Source organism: Sinocyclocheilus rhinocerous, unplaced genomic scaffold (genome assembly GCF_001515625.1).
Source record: "Sinocyclocheilus rhinocerous isolate Xijiao unplaced genomic scaffold, SAMN03320098_v1.1 scaffold1168, whole genome shotgun sequence".
In the NCBI taxonomy this organism is placed as follows: domain Eukaryota; kingdom Metazoa; phylum Chordata; class Actinopteri; order Cypriniformes; family Cyprinidae; genus Sinocyclocheilus; species Sinocyclocheilus rhinocerous.
In genome coordinates this window covers 948,756-969,452 of record NW_015650373.1, presented here as the reverse complement: position 1 = coordinate 969,452, position 20,697 = coordinate 948,756, and the positions used below count along the sequence as shown (strand labels likewise).

At 37.9% G+C, this 20,697-nt stretch overlaps 2 protein-coding genes and 1 pseudogene across 3 annotated transcripts in view; all 3 read left to right on the top strand.

Moving 5' to 3' along the window:
- LOC107711918 (DNA repair protein complementing XP-C cells-like) overlaps positions 1-443 on the top strand; it is an 11,139-nt pseudogene extending 10,696 nt beyond the window's left edge.
- Positions 444-2,188: 1,745 nt separating this feature from the next.
- On the top strand, positions 2,189-12,514 carry LOC107711917 (E3 ubiquitin-protein ligase ARIH2-like). The gene is made up of 15 exons (XM_016517007.1): positions 2,189-2,360; positions 5,376-5,796; positions 5,948-6,015; positions 6,885-6,957; positions 7,446-7,587; positions 7,711-7,832; positions 8,736-8,845; positions 8,946-9,063; positions 9,184-9,267; positions 9,852-9,870; positions 9,903-10,054; positions 10,562-10,705; positions 11,474-11,542; positions 11,643-11,750; positions 11,830-12,514. The coding sequence occupies exons 2-15, from the start codon at positions 5,572-5,574 to the stop codon at positions 11,899-11,901; spliced, it is 1,506 nt and encodes a 501-aa protein (XP_016372493.1). The 5' UTR covers positions 2,189-2,360; positions 5,376-5,571; the 3' UTR covers positions 11,902-12,514.
- A 1,778-nt stretch (positions 12,515-14,292) lies between these two features.
- LOC107711965 (inosine-5'-monophosphate dehydrogenase 2-like) overlaps positions 14,293-20,697 on the top strand; it is a 13,199-nt gene continuing 6,794 nt past the window's right edge. For both annotated transcript variants that reach the window (XR_001636752.1, XM_016517069.1), the window contains exons 1-9: positions 14,293-14,814; positions 16,170-16,218; positions 16,342-16,443; positions 16,995-17,069; positions 17,325-17,531; positions 17,611-17,698; positions 18,310-18,509; positions 18,611-18,701; positions 18,778-18,873. Coding sequence is in view for 1 of the 2 variants with exons in the window: in XM_016517069.1 (XP_016372555.1) it covers positions 14,717-14,814; positions 16,170-16,218; positions 16,342-16,443; positions 16,995-17,069; positions 17,325-17,531; positions 17,611-17,698; positions 18,310-18,509; positions 18,611-18,701; positions 18,778-18,873 (1,006 nt within the window). In the remaining variant the exon portion in view is untranslated. The remainder of the gene's footprint in view (positions 14,815-16,169; positions 16,219-16,341; positions 16,444-16,994; positions 17,070-17,324; positions 17,532-17,610; positions 17,699-18,309; positions 18,510-18,610; positions 18,702-18,777; positions 18,874-20,697) is intronic.

The following is a 20,697-nucleotide window of genomic DNA, read 5'->3' as shown; positions in this document are numbered from 1 at the left end:
TGGGGGATCCAGTGGGGGCGGCAGTCATATTTCAGGGTGACCGTGCCACTCTTTATCACAACCCTGCTAAAAGTGCCAGTACGTGCGCTCATTGGCGCCCCTTCAGCTGGTGGCGCCCTAGGCGACCGCCTAGCTCGCCTATGCCTAGAAACGGCCCTGAACTGGACACTGCTGGTCAAAGGCCTGTTGATAAAAGAGAGGCTGAAGCGTCGCTATGGGCAACAGGGGCTGGCATCAGGGTTAAGCAAGGGAAAGAAGGCGGGGCTGAAGGACTGTCCTCAGATGAGGAGGAAGAGGGCGGGGCTCAGACAGCTCCACCCTCTCTGGTTAGTTCATGGCTGCAGAACAGGCAAGAGGAACAAGAGGAAAAGATTTTAAGGCGTGTAACTAAACGAGAAAAACGTGGAGAGGAGAAACATCTCTTCCCTTTTGAAAAAGTGTGACTAAATCGGCCCTTTATTATTTCACTTTCCTTATCTTCCTTTTAAATGTTTTTCTGCATTTATAAGCATGTATTATCTGTAACTGTGAGCTCTACATCACTATACCCAACCTTTTATAACTGCAAGAGCTGCATATGCAGGGAATTTTGAAAATGTCAGCCATTTATGTTTACTCATTTTTACAGACGGTATATTTGTTTTTGTATACATATACATATTTTTATAGAACATGCTGATGAAAAAAACATGCAAATAAACAAATGGTATGTTGCAGCTTTTTGTGTCTGTGAATTATGAGTTCCAAAATAGGGCTAATTAGAGTCTTTCACTTTTTGTAGGTGTCATCTGGGCTGCGTTCAGCTCCGACAAAAACGGTGCAAAATGGGTTTTTTTACGGAAACGGTGGTGCATTGAACACACTGTTCTGATGACCCAAGAGTTGCAACTATGGCAGCTGAAAAGGACATTCTTTGTGTTCTTTTTGAAGAATTTTCGGAGCCTGATGAAATCGGTATAAATACGTGTTTAATACTGCAAAATACGCTCGATGTTACAGTCACTGCCCTTGCCGTCCAGAATAAAAGAGAACATCCCAATCAAATGGGATGGGATTTGTGGAAACTGTGGTTCCTAATTATTGTGATCCAACATTTGCCTCGCATTTCAGGATGAAAAGACAAACATTTCAGGTGAAGGATAATCCACTTCTTACCTCCGAGACTGTGTTATGATCTATATGACCTTATTATTTTAATTGTGAGTATTATTATCATTATTGCTGATCACTGTTGTTGTGCTATGTTATTGTAATATTTACCATTATATAATCAGAGGGGTATAGAAAAGTTTATGAAAGTGTCACTCCACAATGCAATAGCAAAATATGTAAATATGTATAGTATTTTTATGTTACATTAATCAGTATTTAGCACACCTTCCTAAGGAAAGGATATGGACCAGAAGACATTGCAATTACTAAATGATATTTAGACAGACTTAAAGAAGTTCCAGATCTATACTTGTGCCCTTATTATTTCAGTTATTTTTCCTTTGATGTAAATAAACATGTGCAAACAATATACTTGCTCTTGTGAATTTATTTGGATGTTAATTACATTGTGGGAGCTGTCTCTTTAATACCGCGTGGTTTACATACACGTTGCTGCTGATTGGGCTGACATGTTTGACACACCCACCAAACAAGAGAAAACGCATCTCAAACCCCGTTGCACAACGTTTCCGGAAACATGTCGTTCAAACCGGAAACCGTAGCAAAACGGTGCACACCGGTTTGAGCTTGAACTTGCCCCTGAAGTGATCTGGTTATGCACAGAATAGCACTTTTGGCTATTGATTGGGAAAACAAATTTAATTTGAAAATATGTTTCCAACAGATTATACAGTTAATTGTATAGTTCATATTTTAGCAGCACATTATTTACCATTTTTAAGTTGTCTTTAACTTTAATGCAACATTAGTGATAACTATTAAAGTTGTGATGAAAGAGAAATATCTATGGATCTTTTCATCCAAATTGTGATGTACATCAGAGTGTAATGGATTGGTTGGGAACTTGGTTCTATTCGGTGATTGTTAGTTGGATTTTGAATTACTAAGATCTAAAACACGAATTTACAAAAAATATATGCTTGCCTTTGTACCTAAGTTGCACATTGCAAATCTGGTTTCTTGTTTTGTTGACTTACTTTTGCATAAGCGTGCGCGCATGTGTGTGTTTTATAGTGTCTGTGTGGCCCCTCCTCAGTAACAGAACTCACACTCGAGCACGGAAGTGACGCCACTCTAGAATCCCCCAGTACTTCCGATCTTTAGCTCTGCTGCGACTCATCTAAACGAACGGATCGGATCTCTGTCCCAATAGCCAGCGTCGAGTGGCGGCCCGACGCGTCCTGCAGGTGAGTAAAGTCAGTATGTTGGGTACGACGGGGGGCTTTAAACGATCAGAGAGCAGCGGCTTTGGCGAGCGAACCAAAACGGCCTTGTTTACATACGAATCCCCGAGCTGGAGTGCGCGCTGGCGGATGATTGCAAATAAAACCCTGAAAGCGACATTAAACGACCCGTGCGTTCACTTAAACAAGTTTAATTGGACTATATGCACTTTAAACTGCGGGATATGCGTAGTGAAACAATCGATATTCAGAGGGATAAAGCTGGAGAGAGGGACTCTGCGCATCGATCGCGCTGCTGTATGTGTGCTGATGTAGAGAGAAGCAACAGCTGGTGCGGCCCGATTCATATGGAGTAAACAAAGCACAACCCATTCTGTCAGTACTGTGAGTTTGCAGTCCTTGCTCAACCCCCCACCCGACCCCCACGCACTTAAAACATGATCCGTAACCCAGCCGAGCGAGATAACATGCATGCCACCCAGCGTCGCGCTCTATTTATAGCCCCGAGTGGAATGCTAGGGACAGACAGTGCACGAGCGCGTGGAGACCTTCAGGTCGTCCCATGACTGTGGGGTTCCGACCCACCCTGTACTGGACGGGACGGAACGGGACGGTTGCTCACCGACCCCGTGCTCACGTTGAATTTAATGTGCACTGATTGTTTATTCAGTTGAATCGGTGACTGTCATCACACACACGCAGAGCTCTGATCTCTGTGATCATCAGGCTCGCGGTCACGCGGCCTCCCCTGCTCCTGCTGTCCGGTTGGACTGTCAAGTACACCGTGTAATCCGTTAAAACGGAACGCTAAGCCTCTCTGCATGTGAGGTTATGATTGTCTTACGCTCAAAGAGATGCTTGGCCACTGGTAATACTGAGACAGACATCTACAAGTACAACCTTCAGATAGTTTCCAAGGTGTGCTGATCTAAAAAATATTGGAGCAGCTCCTTGACCAGTGGGTCAAGCTCAGTGGGTGTTAGGGATGTAACGGTATGAAAATTTCTTATCACGATTATAGTGACCAAAATTATCACGGTTATCAGTATTATCACGGTATTGTTAAAATGTGCTGGAGATGCTAAAAAAGTACAGACACATAAATCACTTCACTAAGTTTTATATTTAAAAATCAACAAACAACAACTTCCTTTAGATATTACATGGAGCTATCATATAATTAATTCATTCATATATTCATTTGTATAATTCCCTTAGCACTCTTTTAAAACCTCCCAGCTTTTCCGACCTGTTTTCACTCAAAACGAAACTACTCTGCGTGCTGTGCGCCCGTGAGACTGTTACTTAAAAGTTAAAACTGTGCTTTATGCTGGACAGTATTTATTTATCGCGAGTTATGACTTTTTGTTTGCATAATCACTAAAACAATAACATTACCAATGATGTCCGGATTTTAAATGACAACTTGACTGACAACAGTTTAATAGCATGTTGAAATATCTAATGTAAATGTTCAAATAAAGCTTTGAAAAAGTTTAATAAAAAGGTAAACCTCACATTTCAGCAAGTCAAAATGATAATTGATTAATAAATGATTATATTATCTGCTCCATAAATAATTCTAGATAGCTTATCTGAATTGTTTAAATGTGTAGAATCCACGTACGCTTGTTTTTCATCAACCGGTCAAAGTTTACAGCAGGGCATGCAAATTCGGTCCGTTTTTGGCCAGACAGAAACTGCACACAGGCTGAATGTAAATATAAGTCTCTGTAAATCCACTCGCTGACACTAGGTGGCGCTTATGGAAAAGATGAATTAGAGCTGTTTCCCTTAACCTCCGTGGACAAAGCAGTATTGCGATTAAAACACTTCCTTTAGGTATTACATGGACCGAAGATGAAAACAAAATGCCATCGAATCGTTTCTGAAGACAGTCAGAACCTTCAGAGGTACATTCATATAATTAATTCATTCATATATTCATTTGTATAATTCCCTTAGCACTCTTTTAAAACCTCCCAGCTTTTCTACCTTGTTTTCACTCAAAACGAAACTACTCTGCGTGCTGTGCGCCCGTGAGACGTGAGACTGTTACTTAAAACTGTGCTTTATGCTGGACAGTATTTATTTATCGCGAGTTGTTCAAATCGCTGTAATCTAATATGGTTTTAATGATAATTAAAAGATGAAACGGTAATACTAACCGTGGGGAATTTTATCATGATTTATCGTCAAACCGGTAATCGTTACATCCCTAGTGGGTGTCATTGAAATGAACTAGCAAGGCCTTGTAGCTTGTTGGTTTGGTTTGGTTTATTGCTCATATCTCTTTAATTAAGACTTTAAAAAATCCCTATGGGAAAAAGTGAATGGGGGGAAAATACTTTAGGATCAAAGGCCTCAGAAAAAGTGGTTAGGTACTGTTACCCTCTGTTACACAACTTGGGGGAATCCTTGATTTTGATTGGTCGATCACAGGATTCAACCGTAGAATATTTAGAGTAATTTAAGCATTAGGTAAACTATTAAAATATCTCTAATCGATATTTCATGTCCATGTATTTAAGTAGCTGTATAATAGGATTATTATTCTACCGATTATTATTGTATTATTATTATCACACAGATAATGTGCAGTCAGATGGTTATTATTGCATAATAAACTCAAGTAACACCAGGACTTGTGTTGGAGATTGAGTTCAGTGTTCCTGGGTGCTCTGCAGTCTCTTTCTTCTCATAAGAAAGAATGAAATAATTTCAACTCGAATTAATATTTCATGTCCATTCATATATTTGTTAAGGAGCTGTGTAATAAATGGGAAAGGTAGAGTCAGATGGTCATTATCACAAAATAAATCCCTTCATGATGGTGCAATTTAAATCCATTTAGAAACAGAAAATAAGAATTGTAGGTTTGTAAAGAAATTCATCAACTAGTCAACTAATGTTGAGCGTAAACTTTTAGGTTAAACGGCTTTTAAGATAATGGAAAATACAGTCTGACCATGTATAAATGACAGATACCAAATAATGTGTTTTTCTTCTCTCTTTCAGTATTTTTTTCTCTGTCTGAGCTCATCCCTTGCTCTGGTTCCTCATGAGTGACGGGGAGTGTGATTTCTTCTGTTTTTTTCGGTGCTGCTAAAAGCCACAGGGCCCCCTGGGATTCTCGGTCCAGTTGGGGGCGGAGAGTAGCTGCTGATTAGTGGAGAGCAGCTGTCAGTCGGGGAAAGGTCTGGCCCAGAGGGTTATGTCTGTGGATATGAGTAGCCAAGCCTCAGACAGTAACGAGGAATTCGAAGATGACGAAGACGTCGCAGAGGGCGACATCCCTGATTATTATGATGGACTTGACGATGACGTGGCAGTAGAAGAACCGTTTGACCCAGAAGAGTACCAGTTCAATTGCTTGACGTATAGGGAGAGCCAGAGGGCACTAACTGAGGAAGTCAACAATGTAGCCAGTGCCCTAAAGGTGAGGGACCAAATGAGTGAATACGTTAAGCAGATTTATTGTTGGCTGACAATATTTAGCTGTGTATTTATGTATCTTTCCAAACTGTAAATTGTTCAGACTGTGTATGGTGTTTAGTCTGTCAGCACAGAGATGTTTTTTCTCCCTTCAGGTGTCACCAGCTGTAGCCAAACTGGTCCTTGTACATTTTCACTGGCAAGTGTCACAAATACTCGAAAGGTAATTAAGTACAACAAAATATGTACACATATATGGGTAGTTAATATGAAAAGTGAAATAGTTACAGTGGTGTGATATGCTATACTTCATCTAAAATTATTTAAACAAATGTTTTTGTAATTCTTGTGTAATTACTCATGACATCTGAGAGACTATTATTTAAAAGTTTGGGGTCAGTTTTTTTTTTTTTTTTAAGAAATAATACTTGTATTTAGAAAGAACGCATTAAATTGGTCAAAAGTGACTGTAAAGATAATGTTACAAAAGATTTGTTTCAAATAAATTCTGTTCTTTTCAACTTTCTGTTCATGAAAGACGACTGAAAAAAAGTATCAGAATTCAAAAATATTAATCGTTTTCATCATTGATAATAATAAAAAAAAATTCTTGAACACCAAATCAGCATATTAGAATGATTTCTGAAAACTGAAGTAATGGCTGCTGAAAATTCAGCTTTGCCATCACAGGAACAAATCATATCTTAAAATATATTAAAAGAGAAAACAGTTATTTTAATATTATATTTAACAGTTATTGTATATTTCACAATATTACTGTTTTTAACTGTATTTTGATCAAATAACTGCAGCCGTGATGAGCATAAGAGACTTCCTTCAAAAACAATAAATATTTTACTGACTCCAAACTTTTGAACATTAGTGTACGTTATTTGTCACTGCAGGAAATCTTAGGTGAACTGCAAAAAGTCTTAAAGAATACAAAAAAGTGAAAATGCAGCTAAATACAGCACCTAAAATATTAATTACATTCAAATAATGTTTAACCTAAAATCCTAATCTTAAAAAAGTTTTTGGACACGTTTTCTGTTACTTCTGTCTCAATCTGTTAATATTTTCTTGTATTTGAAGGTATAAGTCCAATTCCTCTCAGTTGCTAAGTGAAGCCCATGCTCAGCCCACAAGCATCTGCAGATCTCTCACTGTGAGTTCCTGTAATCCGTGTGTGTGTTTAGACGTGAGAACTGTCTTTTACATAGTTATTTTTATGAAAAATATACTTTTTTCTTCTTTCTTTTTTCGGATTAAAATCCCTTAACTTGAATTCCAAGAAGCTTTAAAATGCAATGTTGAGGCAATTAAAAATGTGCCCATCCTGAAATCTGTTCTTTGACAATTTGTAGATGTCACTGAGTATGGTATACATGCAATAAAGGGGTTTATTTTATGATAATGACCAGCTGACTGTACTTTATTCTGCATCTTACACTGCTATTTGCCACATCAATGATGGACAAGTAATATCGATTCAAGTTTAATTATTTTATTATGTGGGACATAGTGATTTGAAAGACAAGAAACAAGCACAGCTGTGAAAAAAACTGGTTTCCTGGGACAACCGTTAATTATACTGTTAACGATCATTACTGCACTTCCTTCTCTTGACATGCGTTTGTGTGTGTGTGTTTTCAGGTCGGGACGTCGCAGCAGTGTGGGGTGTGTCTGCAGCTGGTCCGGAGAGACGCTCTCCTCTCTCTACCCTGTCAACACTCCTTCTGCAAGGCATGCTGGGAGCAGCACTGCACTGTACTTGTCAAAGATGGCGTGGGAGTAGGTGAGTGTACACACACACACACACACACACATTGAGCACATAAAGACTGTGCAGTAGAGTATGTATTGCTGATTAGAGTGAGCTTGTTATCTGATCTCCTCTGTGGATTGGGTTTGTCTGTAGAGATCTCCTGCATGGCGCAGGACTGCTCTCTTCGCATGCCAGATGATTTTGTTCTTCCTCTGCTGCCCAGCGAGGAACTGAAAGACAAATACAGACGCTACCTCTTCAGGGACTATGTGGAGGTATGTGTCTGTCCAGGAGTGCACAATGTGTCTTTACCATACAAGTTACCTGCCAATATTAGATTACCATACAAGTTACCTGCCAATATAAGATTATTGTAATATTTAATTTTGCATGCTCATTTCACCTGTTATTATATTTAGATTACTTTGTCGATGACTAACACTTTTTAAAAACATTATTTTATTATACATTATATTACAGAATTATTACACAGAAATTAGTAGTTTTATTGAGCAAGGATTAAAATAAATTTATCAAAAACTGACAGTTGTTACATAAAACATTCTATTTTAAATTAATGCTGTTCTGAACTTTCTATTTGTCAAAAAATCAGAACAAAAATATGAAATATTAAAACTGTTCATTATTGATAACAAATCATTACTGAGCACAGATCAGTATATTAGAATGATTTCTGAAGGATCATGTGACACTGAAGACTGGAGTAATGGCTTCTGAAAATTGAATTTTAAAATATATTAAAATGGAAATCGGTTATTTTAAATGCTAATAATATTTCACAATATTACTGTTTTGTGTTTTTATTAAATAAATGCAGCCTTGAGGAGCATAAGACGCTTCTTTCAAGAACATTTAAAATTTTGCCAACCCCAAACTTTTAATCGGTGATGTGTAGTAAATTATAATATTATGCTGCCTAAATTAAAAAATTTAATTTAACATTATTCTTTTTAGATTTATTTATTATATTGTATTATAAATTTATTGTATTTATTAAATATTACGTTTTTATTTCATTTAGTTTTATATTGGCCATAACATGGAAATTGGTATCCGGCAGAATTCTGATATCAGTACATCTCCAGTTTTGTCACACTGTAGAACAGGCACATCTCACTGATTGCCCCTAACCTGCTCATGTTTCCGTGTGTCTGCAGAGTCATTTCCAGCTGCAGTTGTGTCCTGGTGCCGACTGTCCGATAGTTATACAGGTGCAGAAACCTCGAGCTCGTAGAGTCCAATGCAGCCGCTGCGAAGAAGTCTTCTGGTATTACACACAATTACACTCGCACACACTACTCGGTTCATGGCGTAATACATGGAATTGCATGTGTGTGTTTGGATTGACTGTGTCCGTCTGTCGTCAGTTTTAAGTGCAGACAGATGTATCATGCACCCACAGACTGTGCTACCATCCGCAAATGGCTGACCAAATGTGCAGATGACTCTGAGACAGCCAACTACATCAGTGCACACACTAAAGACGTAAGGAAGCACACACAGATACATTTAAGATGGACACATTAAGTATATATTGTTGAGTGTAAGTTTATTTGATAGTAAAGATATTATTAATATCCTTATGTTTTGATTTTGTGCCCACAGTGCCCTAAGTGCAATATCTGCATTGAGAAGAATGGAGGGTGCAACCACATGGCGAGTAGTATACACAATCTTTTTGATTTATCTGCACACTTTTGAGGTCACTTAATAAAATGCCCAGCATGTCAGAGTGAGAGTACTACTTGAATGTTTTATTTGTTAACTTCAGATTGTTCTCATCAAAATAAGATCAAAACAAATCTTCACTTTTTCAACAAGATTCACACTGCTGTTCAAAACTTTGGGGCTGATAAGATTTTTAAAAATGTTTTTGAAAGAAGTCTCGTATGCTCACCAAAGCTGAATTTATTTGAATGAAAATACAGTAAAAACATTTTTTTATTAACAGTATATTATTACAGTTTAAAATAAGAGTTTTCTATTTTAATATATTTTAAGTTGTAATTTATTCCTGTGATGGTAAAGCTGAATTTTCAGAAGCAGTGTCGCATGATCCTTCAGAAATCAATCTAATATGCTGATTTGTGCTCCAGAAACATTTTTTTTCAGTGTTGAAAACGGTTTAGCTGCTTAATATTTTTGTGGAAACCGCTATGCATTTTTTTCAGGATTCTTTGATGAACAGAAAGTAGTGTATGTTAAAAAGGATGATAATACAAAAAAGATTCATGTTTTTACTGAACATGTATTTTCTCTTCCTCTCTTTGCAGCAATGCTCAAATCTTAATTGTAATGAATGACATTGTTATGGCTGTGTGTAGATTTCTGCTGGATGTGTCTGGGAGATTGGAAGACTCATGGCAGTGAGTACTACGAGTGCAGTCGCTACAAAGAGAACCCAGACATCGTGAATCAGAGCCAGCAGGCCCAGGCCAGAGAGGCCCTCAAAAAGTACCTGTTCTACTTTGAGAGGGTGAGACAAAAATCATTAATTAATAATAAATAAATCTCTTTTGAAAAAGACTGATAAACGTTAACTTTGTTCCAAAACTTAGTGACCTTAGTAGTGTCCTGACAAGTAGGTTGTTTCAAAAAGTAGGCAGTAACATTATAGTTAACTCATTACAGAGAGGTATCAATAAAAATGTCTAATTCTAAATCTAAATGGACTATTTTACTCAATATTTATGTGTGCTATCTAATTTGTTATGCTAAGAGTATCATGCTGTTAGCTTAGCAACATGCTAACAGCAAACCCTGTTGGAATGGAATTTTTTATGGTGGTTGTCCAGTTGTTGCCTATATGGTGTTCTTTTTCAGTTAGGATACTGCCTAGATGGCAACAATACAGCTCACTAGATTTGAAACTGAGCTATTATCTCATTGTATTTATGAGTTGCAGGTTTCATCTTAATAACTCCATTGACACTTAATTGCTTTGATACGTAAGCATCAATCTGTACATTATCTGTCTGTCCAGTGGGAGAACCACAATAAGAGTATGCAGCTGGAGGCACAGACATACCAGCGGATCCAGGAGAAGATTCAGGAGCGAGTCATGAATAACCTGGGCACCTGGATTGACTGGCAGTACCTGCAGAATGCTGCCAATCTACTGGCCAAGGTACAAGCTGAATCCAGCTGTACTACACAGTAGGGCTGCACGATTTGTGGAAAATTGGGATTTTTTTCTGACAAAAATTGCGGTTTATGATTTACATTTTTTTTTTTTTTTTTTTTTTTTTTTTTTTAAAGGTTTGCGGAGGTTTAGTTGTTTGTAAGGCTACACAATTTAGCCCAAAAACATTGTAATTTATATATCAATTTGGCTATAAAATGTAAACGAAAAAAATGATAATACTTTTATTTTACAGTAAAACTATATAAACTTGTAGTACTAATATTCTTAGTAGTCTTATTTTTAATAGTCTTATTTTTTTTTATTTTCAAACATTAAACCATCAAGCTTTTATTTTGGTGGAAAAATGGAGGGGAACCTCAAAGCTTCTCTTTTTTTCATGGCAGCCAGTTTATAAGCACTTCTCATTACAAGTTTGGGAAGACGGTTGGCGCATGTTGCGTTCCCAAATGTACGTTAATCGACCCAAACTTAGCAGATTCAGAGATGGAGTTTGTGTGATTCAGAGCTGCATTTACTGTGAAAAAAACCCCCCGAAAAACTGCTCTCAAGTCAAATGACACTGTGCCACGCTACACTTTGAAACAATCAGCGTATATACTTGTTTAATTAAATTGTAGCCTTTGCGATTTGATAATTGACCTATTCCAGTTATTTCGATTAATCTTGCAGCCCTATTCTGCAGAAACAAATGCATACGCATAAGGGTCCATGTTTCCACACACTTACGCTGTGTGTTTGCTCTCTCCATAGTGTCGTTACACACTGCAGTACACTTATCCTTATGCCTACTACATGGAGTCTGGACCCCGCAAAAAATTGGTAAGCACTTGCATTAAATGTGTGAATCTCTCATTGAAGGTCAAATATCTCTTTGAGATCAGTCTTTGGTAATGGGAAATCTCATTTTTATTCCCTGTAGTTTGAGTATCAGCAAGCTCAGCTGGAGGCGGAGATCGAGAACTTGTCATGGAAAGTGGAGAGAGCAGACAGTTATGAGAGAGGAGAGCCGAGCGCTAACGATAGAGGGGTGAGAGCTGGAACAAAGACTAGAGGAAGTTGTGAACGGGAACACTGGAATAAAAAAAAAAATTGCTTTCTCTCTGTAGGATCTGGAGAATCAGATGCACATTGCTGAGCAGAAGAGACGGACGCTGCTGAAGGATTTCCACGACACCTGAACATCCGTCCATCAAATCCACGTCGAGTTCACTCTTCTCTCAACTGTCTTGGCCCCTTCTCTCCAAAGATACCCCTCCACTTTTTTTGTCAAAACTCTACTCTGCATCTCATAACGTTTTTGCCCATCTGCTTTGTGTTTTTCTCATTTAGAGCATCTCTTTTCAAAGCAGTTTTTTTCCCTTTTGTTCATTCTTTCCTTCATCAGTGCCCCTTTTTTGCTTTCTAATCTTTACTCAGCTGCAGGGTTTGAGAATAGCACGATTGTATCCTAGCATTCGCATACACAAACATTGCATTCTCACACCCCCATGTCAGCTGACATTAGACGCACGCGCACACACACACACGCACTCAAAACACTCCACCGAAACAGTCTAACTCTTTCTTCCTCCATCATTGCTCCTGCCATAAATTCTGCCTTCTTTCCTTCTCACTCTTGCTTTCTTCTGTTTTTTTTTTCTTCCTTGGAAATGGCTGTTGATAGATAGATCGTTTAAAAAAAACTGAAAAAAAAGAAAACTGAAAAAAAAAAAAGATGAAAAACAAATGATGCTGTAATTTTCAACGGTTGTACATTAATACAGAAATAGAGATACTGAGAGAGTTTTTAAACCAGTGACTCTTGTGTTTTCTTGTGCACACACATTAAAGATGTATTTGCACTACACTACCATTAAAAATTTTGCTGTCAGTAATATTTGTTTGTTTTTGAAAGAAGTCTCTTCTGCTCACCAAGGCTGCATGTATTTGATTAAAAATACAGTAAAACAGTATTATTGTGAAATATTTAAAATAACCGTTTTCTGTTTTAATATATCTTAAATGTAATTCATTCCTGTGATGGCAAATCTGAATTTTCAGCAGCCATTACTACAGTCTTCCTTGTCACATGATCCTTCAGAAATCATTCTAATATGCTGATTTGTGCTCAAGATTTTTTACAATTATTTTTAATAAGGTAATTATTTTATTAGTATTCATTATTTTATTATTAAATCTTATCACAGGTGAAAATGTTTGTGCTGCTAAATGTAGTATGGAAACTGGATTTTTTTTTTGATGATCAAAGTTAGGAAGAACATTTAAACATTTATTTAAAAATATAAATATTTTATAACATTAAATGTATTCTGTTTTTGATCAGTTGAATGCATCCTTGCTAGGTTAAAAAAAAAGTCAATAAAAAAAATCAGATCCCAAAATTTTGAAAGGTAGTGTACATGTGCATTTGAAATGGGATATATTCATGCACTACACAACTTTTTGACATGTATCACTTCATTTACGCAAAACCAGATTTGCCTCTGACACCAGAATGTTAGAGCTGCCATATATTAGTACAGTTCATATTTGCCATTTTGTGTTTACACAGAATTGGAGATGTCACAAACTGATTACTTGCACTGTTCTTACATCAGGATAATTATAATTACTATATGCAACCCACAGCCATGAAATACAACATTTTGGTCTTTATAGAAAAGAATAAACACAATATGCAGTGTTGTATGAACCACTTTTCCTTTTTGATGTTTCATAAAGGATTTAGCTAGGATTTAGCTTTTTCTCTCCAAAAGTCAAACGCATACACAGATCAGATGCAGTCAACATTTCTGATAAAGAACAAAAATCTATTATTATACAAAAATATTAATATTAAAAATACAAGGCTTAAATATGTCAAATTTATTTTACTACTGTATTTTTATTGCGGCCCTAATAGAATAAATATTAGGAAAATTATTTCACAGTAAAAACAACACTCTTCAAATGGCCCTTGCGCGCACTAGAAGGGCATTAGGTGTCCTCGCGCGATCCCGGGCCCTGCATATCCTCCTGAGAACCAGAAATAACAAGCTTTGTGAATTTAGTATTTTTTCATGTCATTACATTGTATGATGTCCTGTTTCGTAACAGAAGGTCATATTTTGATTTGAAACCCCATAACATTTTCCTGAGATGTTGATTTATGACAAACAATTTGAAAATTAATCAGATTTAAATTATAATTACAAAATATTATCATATTTCCATAAGGATGTACAATTTTATCACTAAATTAATGTCAGCCATTTTTAAAAACCAAGGAGAGGGAGTGGTCATGGTGAAACATCCAATCATTTGGTATCTCTGGAAAGCCCTGAATGTGCTCTGTACAGGACATCCAGACTAGAACTGTAACATGTGAGGTCTCAGAGAAATTCACTAAAATATAATGTCCACTACAGAGGCAAAAACTCCATAGCTGGGTCTCAGGAGGATATTCAGGTCAGTTCATGCGAACCAAATAAAGTCAGCAACAGAGTGCACGAGATAAATTTAAATCGAAGTTCCCCTCGTGCTGAACACATGTGCGCGCGAGATAACGAGAATGCGCCCACAACAGACGATACAAACAAACACCCCACCCTTCCACTGCACCCCAGGGCAAAGAGATGACCCCTCAGTCTCCTATATTCGGGAATATTAAATAAAACTGTTTTAGCGAATAAACGCCACCCTACTACAGCCCGGAAGTGACGTACGAAGACAGCTTATTAATATCTGCGGAAGACGAGGTCGTACAGACAGGCACGTGTGATGCTTGTGGGCACTATGGGCCAGCTTCAGTCCCAAAAACAAGAGCACGCTGGGTCTTTCTTTGATTAAGACCTGTTTCTTAATAGAAACCTCAGTTTTTTTTATGACATTTAATGTCATTAGGTGCCGTGAAGACTGTCAGATTGAAGCTCCGAGGAGAACATCACTCACCGGACTGTGTGCGCACCGGCTCACCTCCTGTGAGAATTTGGACTTTTACGCTTTTCAGGCGCTATGGCGGACTATTTAATCAGCGGACAGACGGGCTACGTGCCTGACGACGGTTTAACCGGACAGCAACTCTTCAACTGCGGAGACGGCCTTACCTATAAGTAAATACCTTAAGTTGAGTCTCATACCCCTCTGTTTCATTCTCCATATGCTTGCTATTTGTTAAACATCAAACAGGCTTGCCAGTCACCACTGCAGATGTGCTTACACAGTATGCAGCTTCATTTAAAACATATAACATGGGCTGAACAGCATGTAGGTGTCGTTGTTGGTCCACATTTGTCTGCTTTGGCATCCAGCATGGGTATATGTGACAGCACACTGTTCTTCATCTATTGTGCAATTTGGTTTCACGTGGGTTAGTACTGCATAGACGGATCACTATGGAGGGCGCATGTCAGTGTGGTGCCATGTGGGTTCACAAGGTCAAGTCAGGTCGAAGGGACATCTTGGATTGACTGATGAACTGTGGGGATTCATCTGCTGCCATTCCATTTTGCCAAGTACAGAGAAGTAGAGTTACCACAGTCTATTCTTAAACCACTGACACCCCAAGCAGCTTTTCTTGTACCAAAACTAATCGCTGTCTCTCAGGCCAGGCCTTCCAAATGCGCTATAAATAGGTTGAGCTTCGTGAAGTATGTTGTGGCTGTTTTCCCTTTACAAATTCTCTGGTGCCATGTAAAGCATATAATGTCCCCGAGTGAAAGCCTATCCGTGGCAGGTGCGAGGTTTTTTTTTTTCCAGAAACGCCTTTCTGTTTACCATCTAACACAAGACTCGTACGCTAATGGACTGTTTACATTGGATATAATGAGGTTGCAGCGTTGACGTACTCGATTTTATCATAAACAGCGTGTAGCTTGACACACTCGTAAACAACATGATATGTGACATAATAGATAAAGTGACTGTCTTTGGAACATAATCAACGTGGTGTGTATGTATGCATGTGTCAGTGTGTACGAGATAAGAGAGTTGAATGTTGGCGAATCGGACTGAATCAGTCAGAGAGGTACTCAAGTCATCAACTCACTGAATCATTATCGATTCGGTGTAATTCATAAAAGCGATTTCTGCAGAATTGTAAAAAATAGCCTGTTTTAAATGTATAACTGTTAATGTTTCTAAATAAATAAATACATGCATACATACATAAATAGTTTCCGATTATGTTTCCCAAACACTCCACTCTGCCATTGGTTGGTCAAACAGTTAGTCCCACCCCAAACTCTTGCTATTGGCAGAGAGCCATCTATAAAGATTTCTGATTGGCTAGAACTGGAGTCCAATGCGATGCGGTCACAGATACGAGTATTATTTCTAAGGACACCTTTTTCCAGTTACATCTGTCAAGTAATAGTGATATGTGTTCAAATTTCACTTGCAGCAGCTGTAAATTAATTAATCTCCCTAATCTCCTAATTTTCGCTCACTTTTCTCCATTCTCTTTTAGTGATTTTCTGATCCTGCCAGGGTACATTGACTTCACAGCTGACCAAGTGGTAAGTGAAACACTCTGCTTATGAACAGTAGTCAACAGTAGTCAATTTTGTACACTCTACTGCTGGATGGATGATGTTGCTTGTGTATCATCAGTGGTTTAATTTGATTGGCTCTCTCTGTAGGACCTGACATCAGCGCTGACCAAACAAATCACAACGAAAACTCCACTGGTCTCGTCACCCATGGATACAGTCACAGAGTCTGGCATGGCCATTGCTATGGCGGTAAGAAGATGATTGAGACAGGATTCCAACACAGAAAGTGCTCTTACTATTATAGGCATTTGAGTAAGCACAATTATCTAAATGTGTGCATATTACAAAAGAAAAGATTATTTGCAAACATGCTGCCTCATATTTTGATATCAATGAAATCATTAAAGTCCGCATGAATCAAGATAGGAGTCTTTTAAAGGGGTCATATGATGCGATTTCAATTTTTCCTTTCTCTTTGGAGTGTTACAAGCACTTGGTGCATAAAGTTTTAGCAGCATCATATGACCCCTTTAAATCTATGTCCATTAGCTTTTAGACCATCTTTGCAAATATACTTCTAGAAGTTGACAAAATAAAAATCTTAGCTGACATACACATCTAAAATGTACTTCCTCTTCCAGGTAAGTGGAGTTTTTTTTCCTAAAAATGTCCTGTCCTGTCTCCCCAAAACCACATTCCACTTGAATTTTTAATCCTTTTAAACCTAAATTTACAAAGATTGATTATCTATGTGTGTAGCATTTTGTTCTAAAGTCTGATGTGATCATGTGTTTTCACAGCTGACTGGTGGGATTGGCTTCATTCATCATAACTGCACTCCAGAGTTCCAGGCTAATGAAGTCCGTAAGGTCAAGGTGAGTCTCTTCAGGTCTCTTTCTTTGACTCTTGTCTTTTTATGAATGTACCAGCTTTCTTTTCTCATTCGTAATATGTTTTTCCTCTGACCCCTACCCTGTAGTTGCAACAGTGTCCTTGTGAATGAGAAATCCACACCTCTTTCTGTATTAAGTGATGTGTATTGAGGTGACTCCCAAATAGAAATGCCTAATAGAAAATCACTTGACTTTTCTCCCTCCCTTTCCCTCCACTTTTGATCAACCTCCGTTTAGAGGTACGAACAGGGTTTCATTACGGATCCGGTGGTGATGAGTCCTAACGAGCGGGTAAGAGATGTATTTCAGGCAAAAGCTCGGCATGGATTCTGTGGGATTCCGATCACTGACAACGGACAGATGGGCGGACGTCTGGTCGGCATCATTTCATCACGAGATATCGACTTCCTCAAAGAGTCTGAGCATGACCTGCCCCTCAGTGAGGTGGGTGGGGCTTAACACAGAGGACGAGGGCTAAGCAGTTTTTACTGAACTCGGCTCACCTTAACTTTCTCTCTCTCAGGTAATGACTAAGAGGGAGGACCTGGTGGTTGCTCCAGCAGGAGTGACACTGAAAGAGGCCAATGAAATCCTCCAGAGGAGCAAGAAAGGTGGTGTAGACTTTAAGAATTTATGAGAGCTCTTTACCCTTTTCTTTCTTCACACTTTCATGGCTGAGGAAAGTTTTGGATTAATCCTTGAACCAAATAAAACATTTATGTGAATGGTAATTATTCATTAACCTATATAGCAGTGTTTCATGCACCACTTCTCCGCAGTGGCATGCCACAAAATAATTACAACTTGCAAATTGCATGCAGTATACACTACTATTTAAAAACAGCATTTATTTTGTATCTTACACCTTTGTATCTTTTAAGTATTAATACATTTTATCTTTCTGCTTGTAGATTATTTTTTTTGTATATCCATTCCATACCTCCTTTTAGAGGTTTATAAATTTATCTGTCTATGTAAATGATTTTAGCCAAGAATATAGCTGCTGACATGGTATAAAATGACCAAATATATAAGTAAAAAAGTTAAATCTCTCAAAAAGACTCTCAAATTCATGAGTTATCATATTGAATCAGTATGATACAACCTTCACTAAATAACTGAATATGTTCAGTTACTCAACTGCAGCTTTGAAATGAAGGCAGAATGCTGCAAGATAATTTCCCCTTGTCACATTCTCACACTCAATATTTGTTTGCCATAGGGAAGCTTCCTATCGTAAATGAGGAGGGCTGTTTGGTGGCCATCATCGCTCGGACAGATTTAAAGAAGAACAGAGATTTCCCGTTGGCCTCAAAGGATTCTCGTAAACAGCTGCTGTGTGGCGCTGCCATTGGAACACACAATGATGTCAAATACAGACTCGACCTGCTGGTGCAGGCTGGCGTAGATGTGGTTGTCCTGGTGAGGCCTGTTTTGGGCTTAATGTCTTTCAGTGAATCTGTTCCTGAAGATTGTTTATTTTTGTCCTATTTGGTTACATATTGTCTCTCTGCTCACTTTAGGACTCTTCTCAAGGAAATTCCATCTTTCAGATTAATATGATTAAGTACATAAAAGAGAAATATCCCAGCCTACAAGTCATTGGCGGCAATGGTTAGTTTAAAACACAAAGCTTTTGAACATAATATCTACAAACACACAGTTAACATGGGTTGTCTTTCTGTTGTAGTGGTGACTGCGGCTCAGGCGAAGAATTTGATTGATGCCGGAGCGGATGCTCTCAGAGTGGGAATGGGCAGCGGCTCCATCTGCATCACACAAGAAGGTCAGTCCACCAATCCCATGCCTGAATGCCTGCCCCTCAGCCAATCACCGGCTGTAATTCTACATCCAGTCATTCCAGAGAGAGCACCTAATGTCCAGTGCCTCCTTTGGCCCTCTTTTAACATGGTTAGAGCAGTCCAAATTATCTGTCATTTCCCAAATAACCCTGCAGTTTTGGTCTGCAAGGTAATTGTGCAGATTGATTGATTTCTACTCTTCCAGCATTTTTCTGGGGTTTTAGAATCTGTGGAGAAAAGTTTTCATATTTTTGTTTGTGTGGTGTTATTCCATATTCTGTAGTTTTGAAGAAATAATATGTATGTGTCTATATAAGTGTCTGTCTGTCCGTTTGTATAGCTCTCTGTGACAAATGTCGTTCTGAATGATGGGAGTATGGTAGTGGAGGCTCTTCCTTGCTCTTTTCTATCACAGTTTTTATATCTTTTTCCCTTTTTTTTCTCAGTTTTCGCTTTTTTGTGCTTTTTTTCACTGTCTCTATGGCATATTTTCTTTCTTCTGACCGGTTGTCTTTTTGATACTTGCATCAGTTCCCCTTTTTTTTTTTTATCAGCTCTGTTCCAAAACCTAGCAAAGACTGTTCCAGAAGCTAGGCTATATAATTATGCTGCTTTCTGAGATACTCTACCGTTCAGAAGTTTTGTTTTGTTTTGTTTGTTTGTTTTTTTAAAGAAAGAAATTAATCCTTTTATTTAGCAAGGACACATTAAATTGATCGAGAGTGACAGTAAAGACGTTTATATTACAAAAGATTTCTATTTAAAATTAATACTGTTCCTTTGAAATTTCTATTAATAAAAGAATCCTGGAAAATGCATCATGGTTTCCACAAAAATACTCTGCACAACTGTTTTCATAATTGATGATAATAAGAACCAGCATATTAGAATAATTTCTGAAGGATCATGTGACACTAAAAATTGAAAATTCAGCTTTGCCATCACAGAAATAAATTACATTTTTAAAATATAAAAAATCAAAAACAGTTATTCATGAATATTACAGTTCCATAATGCATTGCAAATAAATCAAAGACGACTGACAAGGTAAGCAAAAATTTGATTATGAATATACGTATTACTGAATAAAATGTTTTATACTGTAAAATAGATAAGTAATTTTAATGTATTCTTTTACCCAGCATTTATGAGTGTAACATTTTTTTTATGCTTGGAGTATCATGCTGTTAGTTTAGCAACATCAAACTGTGTTGCACACAGTTGCAGGCTTTGTACTGCATTCCAAATCCATGCCTTACGAGATTCCATAACAATTAGTTATACTTCCTTAGAAGTATGTAGGCAGCACGGCACCTCACTAGGTTTTAGAACAGAGCTACTGTGTGCTCTTTCTCAGTCTCTATTTCCCTTTCTATAATTGTGTCTCTCTAGCGTCTCTCAGTATTCCTCCTGGTTTAAAGCTCCACAGCCCCAAAACCCCAACTACTGTTACGGGATACTCCAGTAAGTCCCTCCCCCTGATCCCCATTCAGATCCCATTGGCTCACTATCTCATTCTGCCTGCTGCATTGACTGGTTAATGGCTTTGCATCATTAGAAGTAGTTGCTGGTTTTTGGGGTTTTGGATGCTTGTCATTGTCTGACTAACCTGTCAGTAATGGCGTTTGGCACTTCCTCTGATCTAAGTCTGTTACCCAGAATCCCTCACTAACATACGTGAACTAGTTTGTGCAGTGGCTAGAAAAGGTATTTGGACATGAAAGTCGCACTTAAACATGCATCAGTGTCATTGCATCATGAAATATAAAACCAAGTGACATTTATTTATTTTTTTATGTATATATATA

Bases quoted from the DNA above. Each gene is read 5' to 3' on its own strand.
- LOC107711917 (XM_016517007.1), top strand. From the start codon at position 5,572: ATGTCTGTGGATATGAGTAGCCAAGCCTCAGACAGTAACGAGGAATTC. The intron at 7,588-7,710 runs GTGAGTGTACAC...GTTTGTCTGTAG, and splicing joins CAAAGATGGCGTGGGAGTAG to AGATCTCCTGCATGGCGCAG. The intron at 9,064-9,183 runs GTAAGGAAGCAC...TTGTGCCCACAG, and splicing joins TCAGTGCACACACTAAAGAC to TGCCCTAAGTGCAATATCTG.